General features: G+C 35.4%; 1 protein-coding gene across 2 annotated transcripts in view; it reads left to right on the top strand.

Moving 5' to 3' along the window:
* The first annotated feature begins 247 nt into the window (after positions 1–247).
* PLCE1 (phospholipase C epsilon 1) overlaps positions 248–26,622 on the top strand; it is a 298,156-nt gene continuing 271,781 nt past the window's right edge. The window contains exon 1 of one of the 2 annotated variants that reach the window (XM_044665696.1): positions 248–1,469. In XM_044665696.1, coding sequence (XP_044521631.1) covers positions 288–1,469 — 1,182 coding nt within the window. In that variant the 5' untranslated portion in view covers positions 248–287. The remainder of the gene's footprint in view (positions 1,470–26,622) is intronic. The other variant, XM_044665697.1, reaches the window with a different exon arrangement.

Raw genomic sequence — 26,622 nt, forward strand, 5'->3', positions numbered from 1 at the left:
CACTGTACCTCATAGAACAGACTGGGTGGAAAATTGTTGTTTTTGCAAAAGCAAGCTACAAAATTACTATGCTTACAAAAAATCTTCTGGAAAAAACATTTCATGTTACTAAGTTACCAAAGGAATAACCTTTTTTGACCTATTACAACTGCATGAAGAGAATAATTAATATTTTAAAAGAAGACATATCTTAGCTTATTTTTCTAGCAAATTGGTATTTCGTAAAAAATCATGATATGATCCTCAGAGGGGAAAAACCCGAATAACTGAAGTCAGTATATGTCAAGATGACCTCTGAAGAAATGGTAACTTCTGTTCTTGTTCCTGTGACACAGAAGAAAGTGATAGCTGCTCACTCATCTACAGATGAAAATAGTGAAAATGCCTCAAACATCAATGTTATAAAAAATACTAAGAAACTAAACAAAGAAATCCCTCATACTCTCTCATGTTTAAACAGATTTAGAGCAGGACATATTGAAAATTCGTTGCCCAAGCTTTTTTCTGTGTCAGATAAAGAATCAATTAGTGATAAAAATAGTGATGAAGACTTTGAGGAGAAAAGTGTGGTGGATTCAATGAAATATATTAACATTAACTGTAACAACATACCTAAAAAATGCCAGTTATATAAATCATGTGACTCTATATCAGAAGATAACTTATGTTTGAATACTGGAATTTCACCTTCACTGGAAAGAAACATGTTTTCTGGAATTAAACTGGAAGTAGATGAACCTTCAGGAGAAACAAATCTGATAAGAAGTCAATCAGCAGGTATTCTGGCTAGCCAAGATCATGCCAATAGCATGGCTATATTTTGTTTTCATTGTGCAGCTGAGAGAAATGTATCAAAGACTTTCTGTACCATATCTGATGGTTTAATTTTAGATGATTGTGTCAGCTGTGTACAACTACCAAATACTGGAGATGATGGAAAGGGCAACTACTCAGCATATACTTGTAGCTTAATGAAACTGGCAAATGACTATGACAGTAAGAATGGACTGAAGATACGTGATAACTGTGATACCTTAAGTGATAAATATTTATGCTTAGAGAGATCTTGCCAGAAGGTAAAAATGGTATGTTCAAATAAAAGCTGTGGTGATAATTTTCCCGGAAGAATCCCCACTAAGGCTTTTTTGAGTCATTTGGAAGATTGTACTACTGATCATTTTGAAGAAGACATGGAGGAAGATAGTTTTAAAAACAAAAAGGAGAGGTCTACTTTGTTAATTAGAAGATTTTGCAAAAATGATAGGGAAGTTAAGAAATCCGTTTATACTGGAACCAGGGCAATTATGAGAACCCTACCTTCTGGGCACATAGGGCCTGGAGCTTGGAGTTATATTGAACAGAAAAGAAATCATGACTTTAAGAAGTTCAGCAATTCAACAGAGCATATAGCCACAGTACAGATTAGGCAAGATGTGAATCTCTGCCTTGGAAAATCTCATTGGCATCTGGTAAGACTAAAGTGTTTCTTTTGAAAATTTTGTTTTATTATTTTTCAAATCTTGATCTCCTTTTACTTAATTACTAAAAAGACTTCAAACTTATTTAAGCCATGACTTGTTTTTGGTGGGATAATACAATGTAATCTTAAATTTATTTAATATAGTGCTTTCTGAAATCTTAAGTATAATAACTTAAATGACCCTTTTTATAGTTAAAAGTTATCTGTTTGAATTGGGTCAGCAGTGGAAGATGATTTATAAATATACATGTATATATGCATATATTTTTATAGGGGTTGGAAAAGTACTTTTGTAGAGAATAAGTCAGAAAGACCAGCTGACCAAGGGTAGGATGGAGGACAATGCTATTCTGTTTGCTTATGATGTTTCCTCTAGTAAAATGTGAATTTCTTGAAGGCAAATACTGTTGTTCTTATTTCTTTATTCTCAATGCCTAGCACAGTGGATCATATAGTAGGTCCTTAATAAACATTTATTTATTGATATTGATTAATTAACTTAGCAAGTGTTTAATGAAAGTTTGTTGAGTTAAAAATTCTTTTTAATAAAAAATTTTCTTTCTTTCTGGTTGAATTGGAGAATGGATCTCTGTGTAGAAGTAATTAGGAGTTAACTATAGCAAGATACATCTGTTGTTGGAAATTATAGATGCCATTGATTACTTGCTATTCTGTTTTTACCTAAAGAACAGAAGGATACTTTGAGTCTCCTGTGTGATTTTATCTGGCAATATAGAAAGAGCTACGGGGTTAATTCTTGGTCATTTAAAGATACTTTACAAAATCTAGTTTTCCTTTTTATCAGAAAGCTGCATTCTGTGTGTGTGTGTGTGTGTGTATAAAAGCAAGTGATATAAAAGCATATGGTGCATTTTTGTACTTGAATACTAGGATGGTTGTATTTATTTTGGAAACGATAAGGGTTAAACTTTGTCTCTCATCTCTATAGCTAACAGAGAAGTAATAAACACAATTGCAAAACTCTTTTTCACACAAAGTCAAATCTGAAAATCTAGAAAAATACTAACTGCTCATGGGTAGCCCAAGCCAATATAATAAAAATGACAATTCAACCTAAATTAACTAATTTATTCAATGCCATAATAATTGAACTATCAAAAAATATTTTATAAATGTGGCCCTGGCCAAGAAATACAGTGGTGGATCAATGGAATTGATTAGGCACACAATGCATAGTGATAAGTGACCGTTACAATTTAGTGTTTGACAAATCAAAAGATGCAAGTTTTGGGGGCAACAACTCACTATTTGACAAAACACTTTTGGGAAAACTGGAAAATGGCATGGCAAAGACTTGGAATAGATAAAAAGGACGTTTAATTAGATTTGGGTTTTCTCCTGAAGGAGGTGTCAAATTCAGAAAGGAAATAAAATTAGCGATGGCTCTAGACACAGCATTTTTAATGCCAGAGGGCTCTGTCTTGATGAAGGCTTTGTCTTCTTTGGGGTTTGGTTTAAAGAGTACAATTTTGAGTTGATGTTTTGACCATAATAGATTAGAGTTTATTTCTTGCAAGTATTATTGTTCGACAAGGCAGTGGACTAAGATTTTTCCTGAGATGTATTCCTCAGTCGTAATAATATATAGCAAGTTGTGATGCAAGAATAATGATTAATTGAAGTTCATGGACAAGTCTTGGGGGAAAAAGGAATGTACTTGTTCTTAGCACCAGAGGATAGAACTAGGAGTATTGAGTGAAAGATGTAAAGAAATACATCTTAACTCCTATGTCACAGATCACCGATCCAAAGCAGCTTTCTCTTGGCAGTTCTAGTGTGAACAAAGAATAGGATTTTGTAAAGGAAGGCAGAGAGTGTAATATAGGATTTTAGCATTGCCATGTTGGCTTAGGGCAAACCTGTCAGTTGCCCTGGATGGAATATTGAAGGGGGCATGAGACACTTGGCAGATACCAACTGGCAGTTGAGCTGAGAGTATAAAAAGCCCTGGAAACCCAGAGCTGGGTTCTTCCCTGACCTGACTTCGTCCTGTCCACTCACCTACCTCTTCCCCTGGGCCCAGGAGGTGGGAAAAGGGTGGTGGGATTGGAAGAGGGTGTTTTGGGAGTGAGAAGGTTGGTAGCTAGGATTTTAAGACCAAATCTTCAAGAGATCCTCAATATTATTATTTATCATTATCTACAAATTAGCTATTAGATCAACTCAGTTTCCTAACCAGAGACCGCTTCACTCTGGCCAAGGGCTGCCTGCCCTTGGTCTGCCTAGTCCAGTGGTTCCCAAACTTTTTGGGCCTACCACCCCTTTCCAGAAAAAATTAGGCTGGTAGCATGAGCAAACAAAAAAAGGATATGACCATAAAGAACTTCTGTGGTGGTAGGGAAGCTCAAGACACAAATGCAGAAACAATGGCTTGAAAACATTTATAAGCAAAGCCTCAGAGAAAAACATATTGGATATAAGCCCAACAAGAATTCTTAGAAGAGTTAAAGAAAATTTTAAAAAAGCAAAATATATATTGAACTCTGAAATAACTTCTTTTACTTGCCTTATTTTTATCTATTTGTGACAGAGCCATAAGACATTTATAGTTTTCCTTAATACTTAGAATCATAGACTATTATTCATAATGACATTTCATCTTCTATCTCTCTGCCTTTGCCCAGACCATCCTCCATGGCTGGAATATAGTCTCTCCTCATTTTTTAGAATCCTCAGTTTTCTCAGATATTCTGCAGGGGTTGAGCTTTGAAGAAGATGCCATTTTTGACAGGAGTCTTCCTGATTCTCCTAGATCAGTGCTGGCAGACCTTTTAGAGACAGAGTGCCGCCCTGCCCCCCAGAGACCACGTGCCATGCCCCACCATGGTCATCAAGCCACATGCTGTCATTAGGCCCTGTGGAGAGGGGGAGGGGAGCGGCTCCGCCCAAGGCCTTCTGCTTTTCTAGTAACAAACTTTGAGGAGGTGGCCGAGTGCCCACAGAGAGCTCTGCATGCCACCCTTGGCACCTGTGCCATAGGATTGCCATCACTCTCCTAGATGTTTGTGGCACACACAAAATGTGGCTATTAAGTAAGTAGATAGTTTAAACAACATACATATATGCCATGTCTGCCTACATTTTATATGACCACTATATGTACGACCAGGTATTGGAGGAATTAGAGATTTTGGATACAGTATAATCCCTGTTTTTGTAAGATGGTAAATGGGGATTGTATATAACTATAGTACATAATGTTATATGGTAACTACATGTGAGACCCAAAGGAGAAAAGAGTGTTTAAAAAATTAGGGGAAGATAGAAAAGGTCCTTTTCTTTTAGGCCCTACATAACTTACTTTTCTTTTCTATTTTTTCCTAGTGGTAGTAAATCTTGCTTCTTTGTGGGTAGATATAAGCCCATTGCCTTAGTCTCATTTACTTGGTTGCTATTAGTTAGGCTTAAATTAATGCACTTAGAATCAAAATGAATTTTTTAAAAATCCATACTAGAATAGAGTTTTATGGCTAAGGAACTGCTACCAGAAGGGACATATAATCCAGAAAAACTGAAAATGTAGGGTTTTGCTTTTGCCAAACACCCATTCTGTTGGCTTTGCGTGCACAAGTATTTATTCTTCTGAAGAATTGTGGTTTATAATTTGGTGCTGCTTGAAATTGTCCCCCACACACACCTAAATATAGTCTCCTAAATATAGTTCCTTTATCTTCTGTGTACAAAACTTAGAAATAAAATGAACTATATTTTAAAAATAAACTAAAATTTCTATGTTTGAAATGACATCATTAAAATTACTTTACACTGAAAAGAATATACCCAAGCGTCCCATTTCCATTAAGTAGGCACCATTAAATTCTTTTAGCCTTTATCAAAGGCAACCTGTAAAAGGGAATTCTTGGTTCTCTTTGAGTTCACACTTATGAAAAGGGAATCCTTTGTTCTCTTTACTTAGTTAACACTTTTGTTGGCAATAACTTTGAATTAACACAGGCTTGAACTAGGTGGGAGAAGCTTGAAAACCACTTAGTGAGTTCACATCTTACTTGATGCTAGGTGAGAACAAGCCAGAAACTTAAGAGTTCACACACTCAGAAAGGTGTGATTCCAAAGGTGAGAACTCAGATAACTTGGAAGCTGTGATTGGCCCTCATGAAAAGGGGCAGAGATAGGAAACCACCATAAAAGCCATGAAGGCAGGCTGGTGAAAAAAATCTGGTGAAGGAGGCAAGTAGAGAGTGAACTCCAAGAAGGAAGTCGGCTTCAAGAAAAAGGTCGGCCTCAGGAGTCACCTTCAGCTCCAGTCATTGTCTTGGGTGAATGGACAGCTGGTTTTCCCTTCCTGTCTTCTGGAGATAGTTTCATTCTGATTGAAGGTTAACAAGTCCTGGCTGAGCCAAGCACTGGAACAATATTTAGTTAGATAGGTTAATGTCTTTTTCTTTCCTTTTGTATTTCTCTACTTTCACCTCTTTTATAAATAAAAGATTTATAATTTTCATATATGTAGCCAAACCATTAATTTTAACACTTACAAACCTTTACTCTTTTTTAAAAAATTTAATTAATTTAGACTACTTTTCCATGGTTCCATGATTCATGATCCCCTCTACCGTCCCCTCCCAGAGCTGACAAGCAATTCCACTGGTTTATATATGTATCATTGTTCAAAACCTATTTCCATGTTATTCATATTTGAGATTGAATCATCATTTAAAGCCCAAATCCCAAATCATATCCTCATCAAACCACATGATAGATCCTATGTTTTTCTTCTGTGTTTTTGCTCCCACAGGTCTTTCTCTGGATGTGGATAGTGTTCTTTTTCATAAATTCCTCTGGATTATCCTGGGTCATTGCATTGCTGCTGGTAGAGAAGTCTATTATGTACAATGCAACCTTTACTCTTAATTTCTCTTACTGAGTTTTCATTTCTGCTTTCTCTAGGTACTTTATTTTCACTGAGAATATTTTCTATATGTAAATGTATATAATTGTAGTAGATATAATGTTCTATTAAATGTTGCTTTGAACTTTCTTCAAACACTTTTCTATTATAATATTTAGCCATCTTGTTTTATCCTGACAACAAACAACCCTGTGAGCTGGGTGAAATCTTTGTTTTAAATATGTAGAAACAAATAAATGATATTCTGTAACATTTTACACTATGGTCATTTGCTTATGAATCTTTGTAGAACTTTAAAATTCTTAATTAGAACTTAAAAGGAAAAACACTACATTAAGTGCCTAAAACTACTTACACACGTTCGTGAATAAGCTATAGATTTTGAATCAGATTCTTTTGAATTGTTTAAAATTCTATTTTTGTTTCTATAAATTATTGCAATCCAATAAAAAAGTTGAGACTTCAGATTCATTTTCCTCTCTAGGATAAACTGAGTCAAAAAGATAAATCTTAACTATTTGAACTGACATAAACTTTAAATTATGGATTTATTTTATTCACTTTCTCTTCCATCTGAATGCAAAAATCACATTAAGTACAATTTTGAGGTGGAAAACAACTTGGAATTGGTTCAGATTAGCATTTGGAGACTATATACCAAACTCTCTTTAATCTATAGGCATGGGCACATTATATCTGCACAAAAGAATTTCATTATTGGGTAGTCCTTATAATAGATAAGGAAATCAACTACTAGAGAGGAAAAATGACTTGTCATCTCTAGTCTGACTTCAGTTTCTTCCCTTCCTAATCTCAGCCCTGTATTTTACTAGTTCAACATTACATTGTTTTCTTTAATCTCAAATTCCTTGTCTATAGTACCTCATGCTGTGACAAAACTAGTACCCTGGATTATTTCCACTCTTCAAGGTGTTCATATAAGGACCTTGTCTCACACTTTTCTGAGAAAATAGAAGCCATTTGCCCAAATCTTTTCTCTTTTCCTTTTTGTTACATCTAGAACCCCTTGATATCATTTTCCATTCTCTTCTACTTCAGTTTTTTATGGTGAGGTAGCCTTTCTTCTGAAAAAAAAAAAAAAGCCAATACTTGTACATGAACCTCTGATCCTATTCACTTTTTCCTTTCACAGAAGATTGTTTTGATAATTATCCCCTCCCTCTAAACTTTATATATATATGCTATCCTGGTTCCTTCCCTAAGGCATATATAAACATGCCCATGTCACTTCCATTAAAAAAAAACTTTACTTGATCCTACCATCATTTCAAGTAACTATCCCATATCTCTCTTCTTTTTTCATAGCCAAACTGCTAGAAAAAGTTGTCTCTACTTAGCTCCCTCATTTCTCAGCCTTGGGCAATCTGACTCCTGAGCTCTTAGCCTCTTACCTTCTGGACTATTGCTCTTCACTTTTCTGTATCATCGTCCATATGTGAGTATAGCCTTTGCTAGACCACCCTGACTGTATCCCAATTCTCTGGGTGCTCTCACTTGGTGATCTCATCCTCTCCCATAGGTTTACTTCCAGGTCTTTATTCCCAGCATGAGTTTCATATCATCAAATTATTGGACATTTACAAATGGGTAGCCCATAAACTCAACATGTACATCTCAAACTCAGCATATCCAAAAACAGAATTCACTGTTTTTTCTCCAGAACCATCTCTCTTGAACTTCCCTATTCTGTCCAAAGCACTGCCATCCTTCTGGTTGTCCAAGTTGATTTACCTTCAAAATATCTCCAATATCCATCCCTTTTTTTCTGCCCACACAGTCACCATCCTGAGTCAGGACCCATTACATTTTACCTGGACTATAGCAACAGCCTCTGAACTAGTTTCTCAGTCTTCACCTGTTTAAGTCATTCTTCACACAATTGTCAAAAAGTGATGTTCCTCAAGCAGAGGTCTAACTTTGTCATCCTCTACTTAGTCAGCTCATGTGGCTTCTCCTGCCTTTAGTCAAGTACAAAGTCTTTTCTTTAGCATCTCAGGCTCTTTACAGTGTAGCTCCAACTCTCCTTTTGTATTATTTCCCTTTGAACTCTTCCTGACTGTAGGCCCTGTATCCCATCTACTTTGCCAGCTAGATATGAACTTACAGGAGGAAGACTAAATGAAATAAATAATGTTTATTACATTTTTCTGTTAAAAATTTTTTTTTAATTGGTAACACCTAAAGAGAGTAAGTTTGTTGTGCTTTTATCTGGAAAATTCACTTTAATATCTAATTTCCAAAGCGTACTGGATAATCAAGTATTACTGATTTCACTTTTTGAATAATTTCTAATTGCCACAGCTTGCTAGAGAAATTTTTTTCTTCCCTAGTTAGTTGTTTTCCTTCTGATTATAGGTGTATTGGCTTTGTGCAAAAACATTGAAATTTTATATAATCAATTTGTCTCTGCTCCCTTGCTCCTCTCTTTCTCTAAACTAGAGCTCATTCTTAGGTTCTTACCCTTTCTTTGCAATTGTTTGATTGCCACTCTCGCTTTTTGAATTCATGTGTTGCATAACAAACTTTTTCTAGTCCCTTTTTTTCTATTTATGTCTTTTAAAAATCTAGTTCTTATAAGCAATAGGTTATGAAGTTTTGTTTTCTTATCCAGTCTGTCACTTTTTTCATTTTATTAGATTATTTAATTCATTCACATTTAAAATTATGACAGATTTATATTTTCCTCCATTCTAATTTTTTTTCATTTCTAATTTTTTACTAAAGTAGGATTTTGTTTTTTTCTTCCTCTGTAAACACAGTATTATGTCTCTGGCTATTTTATTTTCATCTGTTTTAAGGCAGCTGTAAGTTCTTTTCTTTCACCTTTAAATTCCTTTTCCCTCAATCAATTTGTTATCCCAAACTTATTTTTATAGTTTTACTTGATTTATAAGTTGTTTTTTTTTGCTTTCATCTAGTTATTTAATTTTTCTGTCAGTTAAATAGTCAAGTAACATGCGCCTTCCTTTCCTCCACTTTAACTGGTTTGGTTGATTCATTTGAAATCTTTTATTCTAAATCTTTTCCCTCATTTAGTTCATTATTTATCTTCCCTTTTTATCTACTTTCAGTCTTTGACTGAACAGCTCTTGTACTTATTTATTCCTCTCTAGTGTCTGTATTCCTATTGTGTATTCCTGTATTCCTAGATGCCTAGTTTAAATTCTTCTAACAGTTTCTATGTTCAGATACTTGGACCTTGCCCCTGGATTTCCCTTTTTCTGTCATTACTCCCTCTGAGAAATAACAGTTTTAGCAAGTGATCGATAGGACATTATCCCATGGTCAGACTTTTTCTGAATCTCTGATTGTGCAATTCATTATTAACCCTTGCCTTCCCCATGGTCATTTTTCCTCCCATTTCCTGTGAACTCTCCCAGGATCCATATCCTCCCACTCTTTTATTGTCAGTTGTCCCTAGGAGTTCTGATTCTTCACCAAGGCAGAATGAATGCTCTCTCCATGCACCAAATCTCTGAAGATTATACCTGTTGTAATGTCCCCATCTCCCTTTATAGACTATCTTTCCTTTCTCCTGGAATTATTTATCAGTAGTACCAAGTCTCAACATTGGAACAAGAATTCCCCATTTCCTTCTTCATTTTTCAGTATCTCCCTTTGCTTCTCTGCCCATTCTCCTGTAAGCTCTTTTCTTCTTGAGACAAATATAGGAGATATTTTCCCTTCATTGTTAGATTTTGACTTGATTAAGGTATGTTATGTATTCTTTTCTATCTTCTTCCTCCTCCACCTCTTCTCATGGGGCCTTCTAATCCTACAAAAAAAAGAGTGTACTGTACAACTGTAGGCAGTATTGTAAGGTTTAATCTTAGACGTTTCAGCCTATTTCTCTACCATCACTTCTGTTTGACATCTACTTTCATTCTTGTATCCTTGGGTACTTTTAGAAATAAATATGTAAATATGTTGTTATTATTATGTTGTTATTTCATTGTTGTCTTTTCCTTGGTTGCTATTTTCTTATATATCTGTTGTCTGAGGTATTTGTGAACCAAATCATTTCTTCAGGTGTGATTTATTTTCTGTGAATTTTTCAAATGCCTTTAAAAAAATTGAATGTTTCTTTTTTCCCCCATTAATAGTTAGGCCCATGTTAGCAAGGTAGATTGCTGTGGGTTTTTACCTTGAGCTCTTTTGCCATTCAGAACACATTATTCCATTTTTTCCTGTGGTTTTTGGTGGGTATTGGGTTATTCAGATTTCTTTTCCTTTATATTTTGATGGCCTTTCTACTGGATCATTTTCAGAATTTGTTATTTGTCATTGTTGTTGAAATTGTTCCATTTAACCACTGTGTGTCTTGCAGTTTGCAATATAGGTAGGTTTTGGTTTTTTTAGATGATCTGTAAATTCTTTAATTTGGTACATTGTTTTCTATGTTTAGAAGTTTGACCAATTTTCTTGTATTATTTCTTTCATCATGGTATTTAGGTTTTTCTGACAAATAAAGAACATGCATGTTTGTTTTTAAACATTATTGCTTTTTTACTTTTCTTATTCCAGATTTCCCTTTGCTTTTGTGTATTTATATCTCTGCTACAGTCTTAAACAATTGCTCAGGGAAACCTCTATCTCTCTATAATAGCATTTGGTGGATACAGTGAAACCTTTCTTTGTTCCCACCTCTAGTCAACTATAGTGAGGTGATTGAAATTAAATAGCCCTTTCTATATAACTAGAGCCCCCTTCACAGTACCTGCTAAAAATGGTTAAGAGGGTCTAAGAATTCTAGTTGCTAAGCAGTTTTCAATATTTTACAAATATGTTTTTTATTTTTAAGTAATATATATGTATAATCTCTTCTTCAAAACAAAATACAAATTCTCATAAATTTTTTTTAGGTTTCTTTGACCCCAAAAATTCCTCTGTTTATGTTAAGCTTTCCTGGTGATATCTTTACAAACCTAGGTATATCTAAGGGCACAAATCCAGGCCTCCTCTGGGCCTTTACTCAAAGTCTTTGTGGTTTGATATTTCCTGGCAGAATTCTCAATTTATTTAGCTTTCAGACACCCAAGGTCATTTCAGAGTCATGAGTTGGCATCAAAACAGTGCTTTAATGGAGAGTGAAAGACACTGTCAAAGCTTATTCACTTGAGTTCTTAAAGGATAGACCTAACTTTCTAGTCTTCTCACACCTTACTCATTGAATACATGATGGTGCACTCACAGCCCCAGAAAAATGTTTACCACAGTAAGCCTCCAATCTGTATTCCTGTTAACCTCAAAGGTAAAAATTAAACATGAAATTTTTACATCTAAGATCAACTGTTAACTAAGGTAGAATGGAAGAGAGAGGGCATTCCATGTTTAGGGAACAGCCAGAGAAAATGCCCAGAGTCAGAAGATGGAATATCTTGTTCATGGAATAGCCAGGAATCCAGTATATATGAGTAAGATGTTAGAAGACTAGCAAGGTAGGAAGGAGCTAGATTAGAAAGGACTTCGAATGGGGATTTTATATTTAATCCTTGAGTCTTTTATTAGAGAAATTCACTATGAAGATTTCTACAAGATAACTTTTTCCGATCATATTCTAAAGTCACTGATTTTTGTGAGAAAGTTTTTCATTTTGATATAATCAGAATCCCCTTTTTATCTTGTATGATTATCTTTGTCGGTTATCTGATCAAGAACTGCATTGTTAGCAGTAATTGTAGAAGTCATTTCTTTTCCTTTCCTTATAAATTATTTTCGATATGACCTTTTATATCTTAGGCCAATGATGGGCAAACTTTTTAAAGAGGGGGCCAAAGGAAAGGAAATGCTCATCTGTCAGTCTGTTTCTAAGGCAACTCTTCCAAAGTTTCATTGTATTGTATCCTGCTCATTGTATTCATCAGATTAGGAAGCACAGCCAGATAGAACATTTCAGGGGGCCACATCTGGCTCAAAAGCCGTAGTTTGCCCACCACTGTCTTAGGCAAATCCAGTTGGAGCTTATTATAGTATATGGTGTGAAATTTTGGTCTAACTGTAATTTTTTGCCAAATTGCTTTCTGGTTTTTCCAAAAAATTTTGTCAAATAGTGAGTACTTTCCACATTAGATGAGTATCTTTGGGTTTATCAAACATTATGTTACTACACTTAATTGCTTCTGGAAGTTGTTTATCTGATTTTTGACCAATTTTTCTATTTTTTAGTCAATATCAAATTATTTTGATATAATTGTTGCTTTGAGATTGGTTCTACTAGGCTCCCTCCCCTTAAACACCCTTTTCAGTAATTTGCAGGATCCCAGTTAATCCGCTCTGAGTGGTAAGTCAGTGCCACATCTCAGGGAGGGCTGGTAGATGAAGAAGTTTGAGAGACAGAATTCCAGGACACAGGGAAGCAGTGGAAGCAGTGGGCAAGGTTAGAAGGAGGCTGAGTTTGGATGAGGATGGTTATAAGTGACCAAGAAGAGTGGAATGGAGACAATTTTCTCTTCTGTAGCTAGTGGCTGATTTAGGTAGGGGTTTGGGGACAAACAGGTAGGGAGAAGTTGTTAGCCATAGTGGGAACTAGGGGGTGGTAGATGAAAAATGAAGTTCATAGCCTCTGAGGGGTGATGTTCTTTGGCAAGGGCTTTGGGGATAGGACTTAACTCTCTTCTACTTGTCCTTTGTATGACTGGCAGAAGGCACTGCTTCTGGGTCTGTTGTTCCTCAAGAATGGATAAGGAAGGAATGAGAATAGGGCAGAGGGTAGGTGGTGCTGATACGGCCAAGTCCCTCCTACCACACCAGCAGAGGATCCTCCAAAAACTCTTCAAGTGTACTTTAGAGCGAAGGTATCAAACATGCATCCCTCTGCCTAAGTGCTGCTGATCCAAATTAAAATGAACTTGGAAGATATTTAATAAAATAAACAAAATATAATAAAAATAGATAATGTTAATAGGTAGTTTTCTAAGTTAGTATGTGGCCAGCAGAGATCCTTTTGTCTGGTTTAGTGGCTCCAGTTCTTTTTGCGTTTGACCCCAGTTATATAAAGGACAGTTTTTTTTTTTGTTTTTGTTTTTCAGAAGGAATTGGATCAGGTGGATTATGAGATCATTTCCACCTTTAAGAGTGATTTTTTTCTCCCTCATTTCATATGTAATGGAAATTCACAGAAAACAAAATGAGATTTTTTTTCAAGAGTAGGGGAATTATGTTCCATGCATTAAATGTGGGTGACCTGCAAACCACACTTTTCTCGAAGATTATTATGTATATAATGTAAATATAATTTGGAGCAAGGTGTTCCTCCCTACTTGTATTTTTACAAGTAGGTAGAAAAAGAATTGAATTTTTCAAGTTTTTATTCCTATATGCATTTCTGGCAGAATTATCTTAGTTTTTGCCTCAGGTAAAGGAAACAATCACAGAGAAGTTCAGAGTGTAGAATTAGAAGGTTAACTATCAGGTAGAATAATTTTCTGTTTGGCCGTCAGATATTAATTATAGCCATCTAGGTGGCCAGGTTGCTTAAGATAATAGCTGGCATGCACTTATGAAGTTGGAATGTTATTCAGAAAAGATTGGTTAGAGAAGCCTTATGGTGTATAAAGCTTTGTGGTTAAATTTTTGCAGCTTCATAATTGTTCTTTAAATCCTAAATGGCTTGAATATATTTTCAAATAATATTTGGTAGTTGAATTACATTTTTTCAAAATTGATAAATAAGAACTTTCCTTACATTTGACTTGTTCATTATGACTGGCCATAAGGTTGTGCTATAGTTTTCAATGCTAACTTTTCCAAAGATAATTGCTTTGAAAATTCATCACAAATGGATTATTCTTTAGACCCTGAGAAGATATACCATTTCTCTTTCAAGGCTCTTTTTCTTCCAAAAGACAATGAATTTTAGGATAAATAAGAGTTTGTATATTTTTCTTAAGAAATTCAAAGAGAAATCATTATAACAGTTTTAAATTAATTTAGATCTTTACAAAAATACTTTTTTTTTAGCACTGAACAGCATTTAAGATACTGATGCCCTCCCAGTAGCCTAGGTTTGATGACACTCAGCACCTGCTTTAAGCAATATGTTTTTCTCATGTTTTGTTCCCAGGAAGATATGTTTTCACTGTGTAAGTTGCAGGTATAAAAGATATTATTGTCACAATTCTACTGGATAGTCAAAACAGAGAATACTTAGTAAATTTTGTGTCTTAAGACAATATAGAATTCAAAACTGTGAATTTTGTTTGCTGTGTAAAAGGTAGCCCAGGGCAACCCTGCAATACAAGGCTTCCTAGCTAGTTTTTGCTGTTATTGTTTCTTCTGTGAGGAGGGATTTCTCTTCTAAAGACCATGAAAAGCTTAGCTTGGAGTCCATCTCCTGTGCTCTATACCCCTCCCTCTACAATATCCTTTGTTTTAAAACACGTCGCTTAAATTATAAACTGCATGCAGATTAGTGAAGCTACAAATACTTCTATTATTTGAGTTCTTAATAGGTTCACCTATAAATCCTTCTGCTCTGACTTTTATAGACTTTCTAGTTACTTTTCTTATACATTTTACACTTAATTTTTATCTAGTCTTCCAATTTCCAAGGTCACTAGGGAAGTCTTTTCTTTCTCATTTTTGACCTAGGTCCAAATTATTTTCTCTTAGTAGTTATCCTTTCTTCCATTCTTTGAAACTCCCGGAACTATGTTTTTCCTTGTATTGTTTCTTCTCTCCCATTCCCAAGTACAGAACTACTTTGAGACTGTTAAATTTCCTCATGAAGATTAACATTCAATTGGGCTGTCATCTCAGGAAGAGCTGAGTGCTAGCTGTGGAGACACAGCACATGGGTTTGAATATTGGCTCTACCGCAGTAGAGAAATTCCTCAGAAACACAAGATTACATAGGTAGAGTTACAACAGATGTTAAAAATCATACCGTCCAAAGCCCTTATTTCACATATGAAGAAACAGAGGCAAGGTAGCATGCTGGCCTGGACTCAGGGAGATTTGAGTTCAAATCAGCCTGAAACATTTTCTACCTGGACAAGTCACCCTCTGATTGCCTCAGTTTCCTCAACTAAAAAGTATGGATAAGAGTGCCTACCTTACAAGATAGTTATGAGGATCAAATGAGATAATATTTGTAAAGCACACACATAGCATGTGCTATATAAATGCTTATTTTCTTCAACTTCCCTTCCCACCCAGAGAGCTTTAATGACTTTCTCAGGCTTTCCCAGAAAGCTGAGCAGAGCTAGGATTTTTAACTCATGTCCTCTTACTCCCAAATCAGCCATCTTTCCTCTGTACCACATTGTCTCTCAAAGAAAAAATCATAATTTGAACTCAGGATGGCCTGCATATAAAACATATATGGAAATCACCTTCTGAGCCTTCTTATTTGATTAAAAAGAAATAGCTTTGAGCTTCTGCTGCCTGCTGGGGAAGATCTGACCCCAGGGCTCATTAATACTCCATCAGCCTAGTTGATCAGCAGAGCAGAGAAGAAGCCCCTTTAGGACAGAATAGCCCAAACCCACAGATCCAGCAAATAATCAGAGGAGCAAAATTATAGCCAATGACAGTGGGCAAAGAAAGAAAAAACATGAGTAAACAACAGAAAAAGAAAAAAAGAAATTACAATCAATAGCTTTTATTCAGATAATGAACAAAGAACAAATGAAACAGAGGAGGACCAAAGAACAACAAGCAAAAGCACGGAAACTCCAGCAAATTGGACTCAGGCTTTGGAAGAACTCAAAACACAATTAAAAAAACAATTAAGAGAGGTTGATGACAATTGGGGAAAGAAATTGAAAAGCAAAATAAGTCATCTAAAACAAGAAGATAGTGTTTTGAAAGCCAGAATTGACCAGCTTGAAAATGAGGCACAGAAAATGAAAGATGACCTACAAAGAAAAACAGACCAGGAGAAGGATGGCCAAAAAGCCAGGGATGCAATTCAGTCTTTAAAAATTAGAATCCAACAACTAGAAGCAAATGACTTCACAAGACCGCAAGGGTCTATAAAACAAAATCAAAAGAATGAAAAAATAGAGGAAACTATGAAATGCCTCATTGATAAAACTATAGGCCTGGAAAACAGATCAAGAAAAAGACAATTTAAGAATTAATGGACTACCAGAAAATCATGACAAGAGAATAATCCTGGACGTCATTCCACAGGAAATTATCCAAAAAAACTGCCCCAACATTCTTTTTTTTTTTTTTAATAATTTTTTATTTTTTAGAAAAATTTTCCATAGTTACATAACTCATGTTTTTACTTTACCTTCACCCCCTCAGCCTCCGCCCCCCTCCTCTGTAGATAATTTGCATTTCCACTGGTTTTATTATGTGTGGTCAGTCAAGACTTATTTATACATTATTGATAGTTACAGGGGTGTGGACATCCCCAATCATGTCCTCACCAACCCAAGTGTCCAAGCAGTTGTTTTTCTTCTGTGTTTCTACTCCTGTAGTTCTTCCTCTGAATGTGGGTAGTTTTCCTTTCCATAAATCCCTCAGAATTGTCTTGGGTCATTGCATTGCTGTTAATACAGACATCCATTACATTCGATTTTACCACAGTATATCAGTCTCTGTGTACAATGTTCTTCTGGCTCTGTTCCTTTCACTCTGCATCAATTCCTGGAGGTCATTCCAGTTCACATGGAATTCCTCCAGTTTATTATTCCTTCGAGCACAATATTATTCCATCACCAGCATATACCACAATTTGTTCAGCCATTCCCCAATTGAAGAGCATACCCTTGCTTTCCAGTTTTTTGCCACCACAAAGAGCACAGCTATAAATATTTTTGTGCAAGTCTGTTTATCTATGATCTCTTTGGGGTACAGTCCCAGCAATGGTATGGCTGGATCAAAGGGCAGGCATTCTTATATCACTCTTTGGGCATAGTTCCAAATTGCCATCCAGAATGGTTGGATCAGTTCATAACTCCACCAGCAGTGCATTAACGTCCCAATTTTGCCACATTCTCTCCAACATTCATTACTCTCCCCTGCTATCATTTTAGCCAATCTGCTAGGTGTGAGGTAGTACCTCAGAGTTGTTTTGATTTGCATTTCTTTAATTATGAGAGATTTAGAACACTTTCTCATGTGCTTATTGATACTTTTGATTTCTTTATATGAAAATTGCCTATTCATATCCCTGGCCCATTTATTAATTGGGGAATGGCTTGATTTTTTTATACAATTGATTTAGCTCCTGGTATATTTGAGTAATTAGACCTCTGTCAGAATTTTTTGTTATAAAGATTTTTTCCCAGTTTTTTGTTTCCCTTCTGATTTTGGTTGCATTGTTTATCTTTGTACACAACCTTTTTAATTTAATATAATCAAAATTATTTAATTTAAATTTTGTAATTTTCTCTAACTCTTGTTTGGTTTTAAAATCTTTCCTTTCTCAGAGATCTGACAAGTATACTATTCTGTGTTCACCTAATTTACTTACAGTTTCCTTCTTTATATTTAAGTCTTTCACCCATTCTGAATTTATCTTGGTGTATGGTGTGAGATGTTGATCTAAATCTAATCTCTCCCATATTGTTTTCCAATTTTCCTAGCAGTTTTTATCAAATAGTGGATTTTTGTCTCAAAAGTTGGGCTCTTTGAGTTTATCATACACTGTCTTGCTGACATCATTTACTCCAAGTCTATTCCACTGATCCTCCCTTCTATCTCATAGCCAGTACCATATTGTTTTGATGACCACTGCTTTATAGTATAACTTAATATCTGGTACTGCTAAGCCACCTTCCTTCACATTTTTTTTTCATTATTTCCCTTGATATTCTTGATCTTTTGTTCTTCCAAATAAACTTTGTTATAGTTTTTTCTAATGTAGTAAAAAAGGTTTTTGGTAGTTTGATAGGTATGGCACCAAATAGGTAAATTAATTTGGGTAGAATGGTCATTTTTATTATGTTAGCTCGTCCTACCCATGAGCACTCAATGTTTTTACAGTTGTTTAGATCTAGTTTTACTTTTTTGGAAAGTGTTTTGTAGTTATGTTTGTATAATTCCTGTATTTGTTTTGGTAGATAGATTCCTAACTATTTTATATTGTCTAGGGTAATTTTAAATGGTGTTTCTCTTTCTACCTCTTGCTGCTGTGATTTGTTGGAAATATATAGAAATGCTGATGATTTATGTGCATTTATTTTGTATCCTACAACTTTGCTAACGTTGTTGATTATTTCTACAAGCTTCTTAGTTGATTCTCTAGGATTTTTTAAGTAGACTATCATATCATCTGCAAAGAGTGATAGCTTAGTCTCCTCCTTGCCTATTTTGATACCTTCAATTTCTTTTCCTTCTCTAATTGCTACTGCTAGTGTTTCTAGTACTATGTTGAGTAATAGAGGTGATAATGGACATCCTTGTTTCACACCTGATCTTATTGGAAAGGCTTCTAATTTATCCCCATTGCATATGATGCTTGATGATGGTTTAAGATATATGCTGTTTATTATTTTTAGGAAAGAACCTTCTATTCCTACACTTTCTAGTGTTTTCAGTAGGAATGGGTGTTGTATTTTGTCAAAGGCTTTTTCAGTATCTATTGAGATAATCGTGTGGTTTTTGTTTGCTTGTTGATATAGTCAATTATGTGGATGGTTTTCCTAATGTTGAGCCATCCTTGCATTCCTGGTATAAATCCCACCTGATCATGATGAATAACCCTCTTGATCACTCGCTGGAGTCTTTTTGCTTTTTTCTATTTAAGATTTTTGCATCTATATTCATTAAGGAGATTGGTCTAATTTTCTTTCTCCGTTTTGATCTGCCTGGCTTTGGAATCAGTACCATATTTGTGTTATAAAAGGAGTTTGGTAAGACTCCTTATTTGCTTATTATATCAAATAATTTGTATAGTATTGGGATTAATTGTTCTTTGAATGTTTGATAGAATTCACTTGTGAATCCATTAGGCCCTGGTGATTTTTTCTTAGGGAGTTCTTTAATGGCCTGTTCAATTTCTTTTTCTGATATTGGATTATTTAAGTATTCTATTTCTTCTGCTGTTCATCTAGGCAATTTATATTTTTGCAAATATTCATCCATATCACCTAGATTACTAAATTTATTGCTATGTAATTGGGCAAAATAGTTTTTAATGATTGCCTTAACTTCCTCTTCATTAGAGGTGAGATCTCCTTTTTCATCTTTGATACTATTAATTTGGTTTTCTTCTTTCCTTTTTAAAATTAGATTGACCAGTACTTTGTCTATTTTATCTGTTTTTTCAAAATACCAGCTTCTACTCTTATTTATTAATCAATAGTTCTTTTACTTTCGATTTTATTAATTTCTCCTTTGATTTTTAGTATTTCTATTTTAGTTTTCATCTGAGGATTTTTAATTTGTTTATTTTCTAGTTTTTTTAAGTTGCATGCCCAATTCATTAACCTCTGTCCTCCCTAATTTGTTAATATATGCACTCAGTGATATCAATTTTCCCCTTAGAACTGCTTTGGCTGCATCCCATAAGTTTGGGTAAGATGTCCCATCATTGTCATCGTCTTCAATGAAATTATTAATTGTTTCTGGGATTTGTTCTTTCACTAAATTATTTTGGAGAATCATATTTAATTTCCAATTAGTTTTTGGTTTGCCTCTCCATGTATTCTTACTAATAACTATTTTTATTGCATTATGATCTGAGAAGGTTACATTTATTATTTCTGCTTTTTTGCATTTGTTTGCCATATTTCTGTGCCCTATTACATGGTCTATCTTTGTGAATGTTCCATATGCTGCTGAAAAGAAGGTGTATTCCTTTTTGTCTCTATTTATTTTTCTCCAAATATCTATTAACTCAATTTTTTCTAGGGTTTCATTCACCTCTCTTATCTCTTTCTTATTTATTTTTTGGTTTGACTTATCTAGATCTGATAGGGGAAGGTTCACGTCCCCCACTAGTGTGGTTTTGTTATCTGTTTCATCCTTGAGCTCCACTAGCTTCTCCTTTAGAAATTTGGAAGCTATTCCGTTTGGTGCATACATATTGAGTACTGATATTTCTTCATTGTTTATACTGCCTTTTATTAGGATGTAGTAACCTTCCCTATCTATTTTAACCTTATCTATTTTTACTTTGGCTCTGTCAGAGATCATGATAGCCACCCCTGCCTTCTTTTTCTCATTTGAAGCCCAAAAGATTTTGCTCCATCCTCTCATTTTCATTCTATGTCTGTCTGTCTGTCTGATGTGTGTTTCTTTTTTTTTTTTTTTTTTTTTACACCCTTGTACTTCGGTGTATTGTCTCATAGGTGGAAGAGTGGTAAGGATGGGTAATGGGGGTCAAGTGATTTGCCCAGGGTCACACAACTGGGAAGTGGCCAGGTTTGAGGCCGGTTTTGAACCTAGGACTTCCTGTCTCTAGGCCTGACTCTCACTCCACTGAGCTACTCGGCTGCCCCTGATGTGTGTTTCTTGTAAACAACATATGGTTGGGTTTTGGTTTCTAATCCACTCTGCTATTTGCTTCCGTTTTATGGGCAAGTTCATCCCATTGACATTCAGAGTTATAATTATCAACTCTGCATTCCCAGACATTTTGATCTCTTAGTCCTGTCCTTTCTTCTTTCACTGTTTCCTTCTATACCAGTGTTTTGTTTTTAATCAGTTCCTATAATCCTCTCCCTTGTTGTACTTCCCTTTCTCCCCCCTCCCTTCTTATTCCCCTCTTATTGTTCTTTAAAGCCATGCGGTGCTCCTTCCCCCCCTCCCGCCCAAGCCCTCTCCCTCCCTAGTATTGCTTCCCTCCCTACCAGTCCCTTTGTTACCCTTCTACTTCTCTATAGGGCGTGCATCAATTTTCTGCCCCAATGGATCGGATTGTTCTTCTCTAAGTTGATTTCAATGCACTTAAATATTGAATATTCCCTCTCTCTAACCTCTTTACCCTTATAGTGTATTGTTATTTTTCTCTATTGATCCCATGTGCTTCTTTATGGGATATAAATTTATTCCTTTTTGTTTGCTTTCCTTTTTTTTCTTATTATCTTCTTTCCCTCCAGTTTTGTATATATTTATACATACATACATACATACATACATACACACACATTTATATACCTCTTGACATTTCATCCTATACAGTCAGTCCCTGTTCCCTCTATGTAAACTTCTTCTAGTTACCCTGTTGGTAATAATACTGTTTAATATTTGCCAGTACCTTCTTTTCTTCTTGGGATATAAATTGATTGAACTTGTTGTGTCCCTTAAAGAAAAGATTTTTTTTTCTCCTCCCCCCATTCTCTTAATTACCTTATGTTGATTCTCTTGAATTCTGGGTTTGGGTAGCACACTCTCTGTTTAAGTCCGGTTTTTTCTTGATGAATGTTTGGAAGTCCTCAATTTTATTGAATGACCATACTTTCCCCTGCAATAATATAGTTAGTCTTGTTGGATAGTTGATTCTTGGTTGTATGAAGAGACCCAGTTCTCTTGCTTTCCGGAATATTGTGTTCCATGCCTTCTGGTCCTTCAATGTAGATGCAGCCAGATCCTGTGTTATCCTAACTGTGGTTTCCTGATATCTGAATGACTTCTTTTTGGCAGCTTGTAATATTTTTTCCTTGGTCTGGTAGTTTCTGAATTTGGCTATAATATTCCTGGAAGATGTCAGTTATGGATTAAATGTCGGAGTTGTTCTGTGGATCCTGTCAATTTCAACTTTGACCTCTTGTTCAAGAATTTCTGGGCAATTTTCTCTGATAATTTCTTGTAAAGTGCTATCTAAACTTTTTCTTTTATCATGATGTTCGGGTAAACCAATAATTCTTAAGTTGTCTCTTCTAGCTCTGTTCTCCAGATCTTTGGTTGAATCAATGAGGTGCTTCATATTCTCCTCAAATTTTTCATTTTTAAAATTTTGTTTAATATATTCTTGCTGCCTTGTGAAGTCATTTTCTTCTAGTTGTTGAATTCTGTTTTTTAAAGACTGAATTTCATTCCTTGCTTTTTGGTCATCCTTCTCTTTCTGGTCTGATTTTCTTTGTAGATCATCTTTTGCCTTCTTTGCTTCATTTTCAAGCTAGCCAATTCTGGCTTTTAAGACTTTATTTTCTTGTTTTAGCTCATGTATTTCCTTTTTCAAATTGTCTTCAGCCTCTCTTGATTGTTTTTTGAGTTCCTGAAGTTCTTGACTTAATTGAGTTTTAAATTCTTGAGTTTTGAATTTTGAGATCTTCCAAAGCCTGTGTCCAGTTCGCTGGAACTACTTCCTCTTCTTCTATTTCTGTTTCATTTGCTCACTTTTCACTTCCTTGAAAGAAGCTGTCAATTGTAATTTCTTTTCTCTTTTTCTGTTGCTTCCTCATGTTTTTTCCCTTCCTTGTTCTGCTAGTTTGAGCAAATATATTTAATGATCTTTGATGAAAGATCTTCCCTCCAGGGGCAAAGGTTTGTAGTTACTTTCTCTGCCTTTGGGAGACTTCTCAGTCTGTCCAATTGTTGGGATTAATCCTGTTGATTGGATTAGTCTGCCCTGAGGCTAAAACCTCAAAACCTGGAGGGGAGGGTAAAACAAACAAACAAACAAAAAGCCCTCAAAAGGGTGGGGCGACAAGAAGGAGCGTTTTCTCTGAACTGAGCTCTCCAGCAGTGGGGTCCCCCTGCCCTATCCGCTGTGTTTGATCTGGTTTTCTTTCCTCTTGAAGCCCTGAGTTCTCTATCTCGGTATGAGGAAGCCAAGCTGTCTGCGCTCTGGGGTTTGGCTCTCTCTAAGCCACCATCTTCTGGGTGTTTTTGCTGTGTTTCTCTGGTTTTCTCCTCCAGTCACCTCTCCAATGCCTGTGTTTGACTTCCTGAGTCCTATGCCAGCAAGGCCCTCTCTCCTGACCAGTGCACCCACCGGCCCTGTGATTTCCGGGCCACTGAAGACTCCACACAGCACGTAGGGGAGGAGTCCTGGGATCCTGGGATTCTCCTTCTATGCCCTCAGTCCCGATAGTTCAAGTATCGAAGCCTTTTTCTTGGCTTACCCCTCTAGTTGTGCTGCAGTAGAGTCCCCCCTGCTCTGTCCCGTTATTAAATTTGGTCCTCTTTCTTCTCAAAGCACATTGTTTTCTATCACAGTGTGTAAGGGTGCGGAGGTTTTAAGATTCTCTCCGTCTATGCCGCCATCTTACCGGAACTCCCCAACATTCTTGAACAAGAGGGAAAAGTGGAGATTGAAAGCATCCACAGATCATCTCCTGCATTTAGTCCCCAATTGACAACACCCAGGAATGTTATAGCCAAATTCAAGAACTACCAGACCAAGGAAAAGATACTACAAGCTGCTAAGAAGCAACCATCCAGATATCATGGAACCACAGTTAGGATAACACAGGACCTGACTGCATCTACACTGAAAGACTGGAAGGCATGGAATATGATATTCCGGAAAGCAAGGGAACTGAGTCTACAACCAAGAATCAACTACCCAGCAAAATTAATTATAATCTTGAAGTATAGTCATTTAATAAAATAGAAGTCTTCCAAGCATTCATAAAGAAAAGAGAATCACCAAAAGGCAATTAAGAAAGGGGGAAAAACCCAACTTTTTTCAAGGGACCTAATAAGTTCAAATGATTGGTATTCCTATAAGGAAAGATGATATTGGTAACTCTTAAAATGTGTTATCTTCAGGGTAGCTAGAAGAAGCATACTTAGAGGGAACAATGACAAACTATATAGGATGAAATGTAAAAAAAAAAATATATATATATATATATATATATACATGTATATATAAACTAGGGGTAAAAAAAGAATAATACTAAGAGAAATGGGAAAAGAAAAAATGGGGTAATTTTATATTTCATAAAGAAGTGCATGGGGGGAGGGAGGGAGAAGACAATACAAAGGAAGGGTGAAAGAGGTTAAGAGACAGTCTCCAAGAAAATTTTAATCGTTACAGTGGCAAGGGTCAGAAAGGTTCAAATGGAAGGAAAACCTCCAACTCCAAATTCAGTCATCATCATCTACAACATCATCAACAACAACATCATCATCATCATCATCATCATCATCATCATCATCATCATTATCATTATCAACAACAACACAGTCAACCTCATTAACAACATCATCATCAACATCAACATCTGGCCCTGGAAAGGGTGGCCTAACCTAATAGCATACTATATGGAGTACTGAACAAGAGCCAAAAGACCTAAACTCTAGGCTTAAGGGCCACTATGTTTCCTTTGGAGGTAAAAAGAAAGCCACCTTTTTCCTGTACTCATTTTCCTCATTTATGTATGAGTGAAGCTTTACCTGGACTCTGCATTAAGTTAATCAATTAAATCAAAGAATTAAACCAGGTGTAAACAAGAATAAAAAAAAGAAATCAACATTTCACCTGGAGGAAATTGGGCAGAGGAGACTTGAGATAGATATGACATATCCTATAGAGACACGTAGAGATAGTGCTTAAAATAGTGGTAGATTAACAAATCATTTGTTTTTAATTATGTGTTCAAATGAAACTATATAGTTCTTTTAATGTATTAATGATGATTCAGCATGTAGATATACAATTTTGTCAAACACAATCTTCTGACCTTAATCTATTAATAATTGGAGAGATTTTTGAATGAATACTGGAGGAGGTCAGGAATTTCTCTCTCTTTGACTTTATCTTTTATAATTTAAAAGGATATATGGTTTCTGAGAGAGAGAAAAAAAGAAAATTAGGAAATGTATGAAAAATGTACTCAATAGTGATATTTAGTGTAACATCTAAATTTTGAGATGCTTCAATATTTGAATAAACTTTATGATTAAAAAAATAGCTTTACTGGTTTTATTCACCTTGAAGGGTGATATGATTGAGATGGAAGTTCTTCATAAACTAATGAAATAAATATAAAGTATTGGTCTCAGTAAACATTTTAATAAAAGCATTAAAATCTCTAAAGCCTACTACAACTTGATTATTCTGGTACTTATAAGACTAGTTCCAAAATAATTTGGGGCAAGGTGTTTCTCCCTACTTGTATTCATTTTGTTTAGATACTTTGGTCCTAGAAAGAATAGGGAATTTTACCATGAAGATTCCATAAAAGCACTTAAAGTCTATCTGAGCAAATCTAATAGACTTTGTTTAGTTTATAGCTGCCAAAAGCAGCCTTTGGAATCCTTCATTGCAAGGTGGTTCAAACAGAATGTTAAAGAATCTTACAAGAACAATGTAGTTCTTGTTCCAGATAGTATCAGGATTCACTCAAATAATATAATCATGTCTTTGTGAACATGCAGGACTAAAAGATAAAGCTCCATTGGAAAAAAAGACACTGAGATTTAAAGTTTTTGTAACTAGGAACATAGGTGGTCCTAAAATATAGGAGTAGAATAAAACTAGAGCTTGAGTAAAATTTAGATTCTCAGAAGTCTGTCAGAACTAATTCATAAGTACCTTTTTAAGTAGCTTGACACTTAGATTTAATTTTTTTATCCTAATCATCCTAATTTTCAATTTAAATAATTGGAATTGCTTGCTATGGAGAGAATAGTTTCCAGGTTAGTTGAAGAGGTTAGAAGCCAGATTTAAAAGGGAGTAGAAATGAGGAAGAAGAGTTAAAGCAACGAATATAGACAATTTTATTTAGGAATTTGAGAAAGTGAGAAGGGATATAGGATGCTAGGTCAAGTGAGGGTTTCTTAAGGGTGGAGGTACATTTAGATGTGTAAGGACCTCAGAAGTGGAAGTTGAAGATAAGAGAGAGATGGGAATGATTGTGGGGGCAACCTGCTGAAAAATATTAGAGGAGTTGGGGTCAAGGGCACATATAAAGGGAAGAGAAATTATCATAGATTGAGGTAAAGTGGAAGAGAATGGAAGATTATTGTGAGAGGCAGAAAGGGGGAGAAGAAAGACACCATTATGAATGATCTATTAATTTTTTTCAGTAAAGTATGAAATGAGATTCTCTGCTCAAAGGTGTAAGATTAAAATTAATATCCAGTAACTCTAAGTGTTATATTTTATAAGATTTATTGATAATCACTTGGAGTAGAAGAAATAAAAAGATAAAAGTAAAAGCCTGAGTAAAGAGTTTTCCTAACTGCATTAGTGGGAAAAGAACAAGGGGCGAGGTTAAACACAAACTTTATCTCCAAAATGTAGGGACCTAATGTGAGAACGAAAGTGGGATGCTGGGAATTGGAGTCCTGGGAAGTAAATTCTAATCATATAATCCTCCCTGTGATTCCATTGGAAAATATGCATGTAGAAATGTCCCAGATTTACATGCCTAGT

This window comes from Gracilinanus agilis, chromosome 2 (genome assembly GCF_016433145.1).
Source record: "Gracilinanus agilis isolate LMUSP501 chromosome 2, AgileGrace, whole genome shotgun sequence".
Taxonomy (NCBI): Eukaryota; Metazoa; Chordata; class Mammalia; order Didelphimorphia; family Didelphidae; genus Gracilinanus; species Gracilinanus agilis.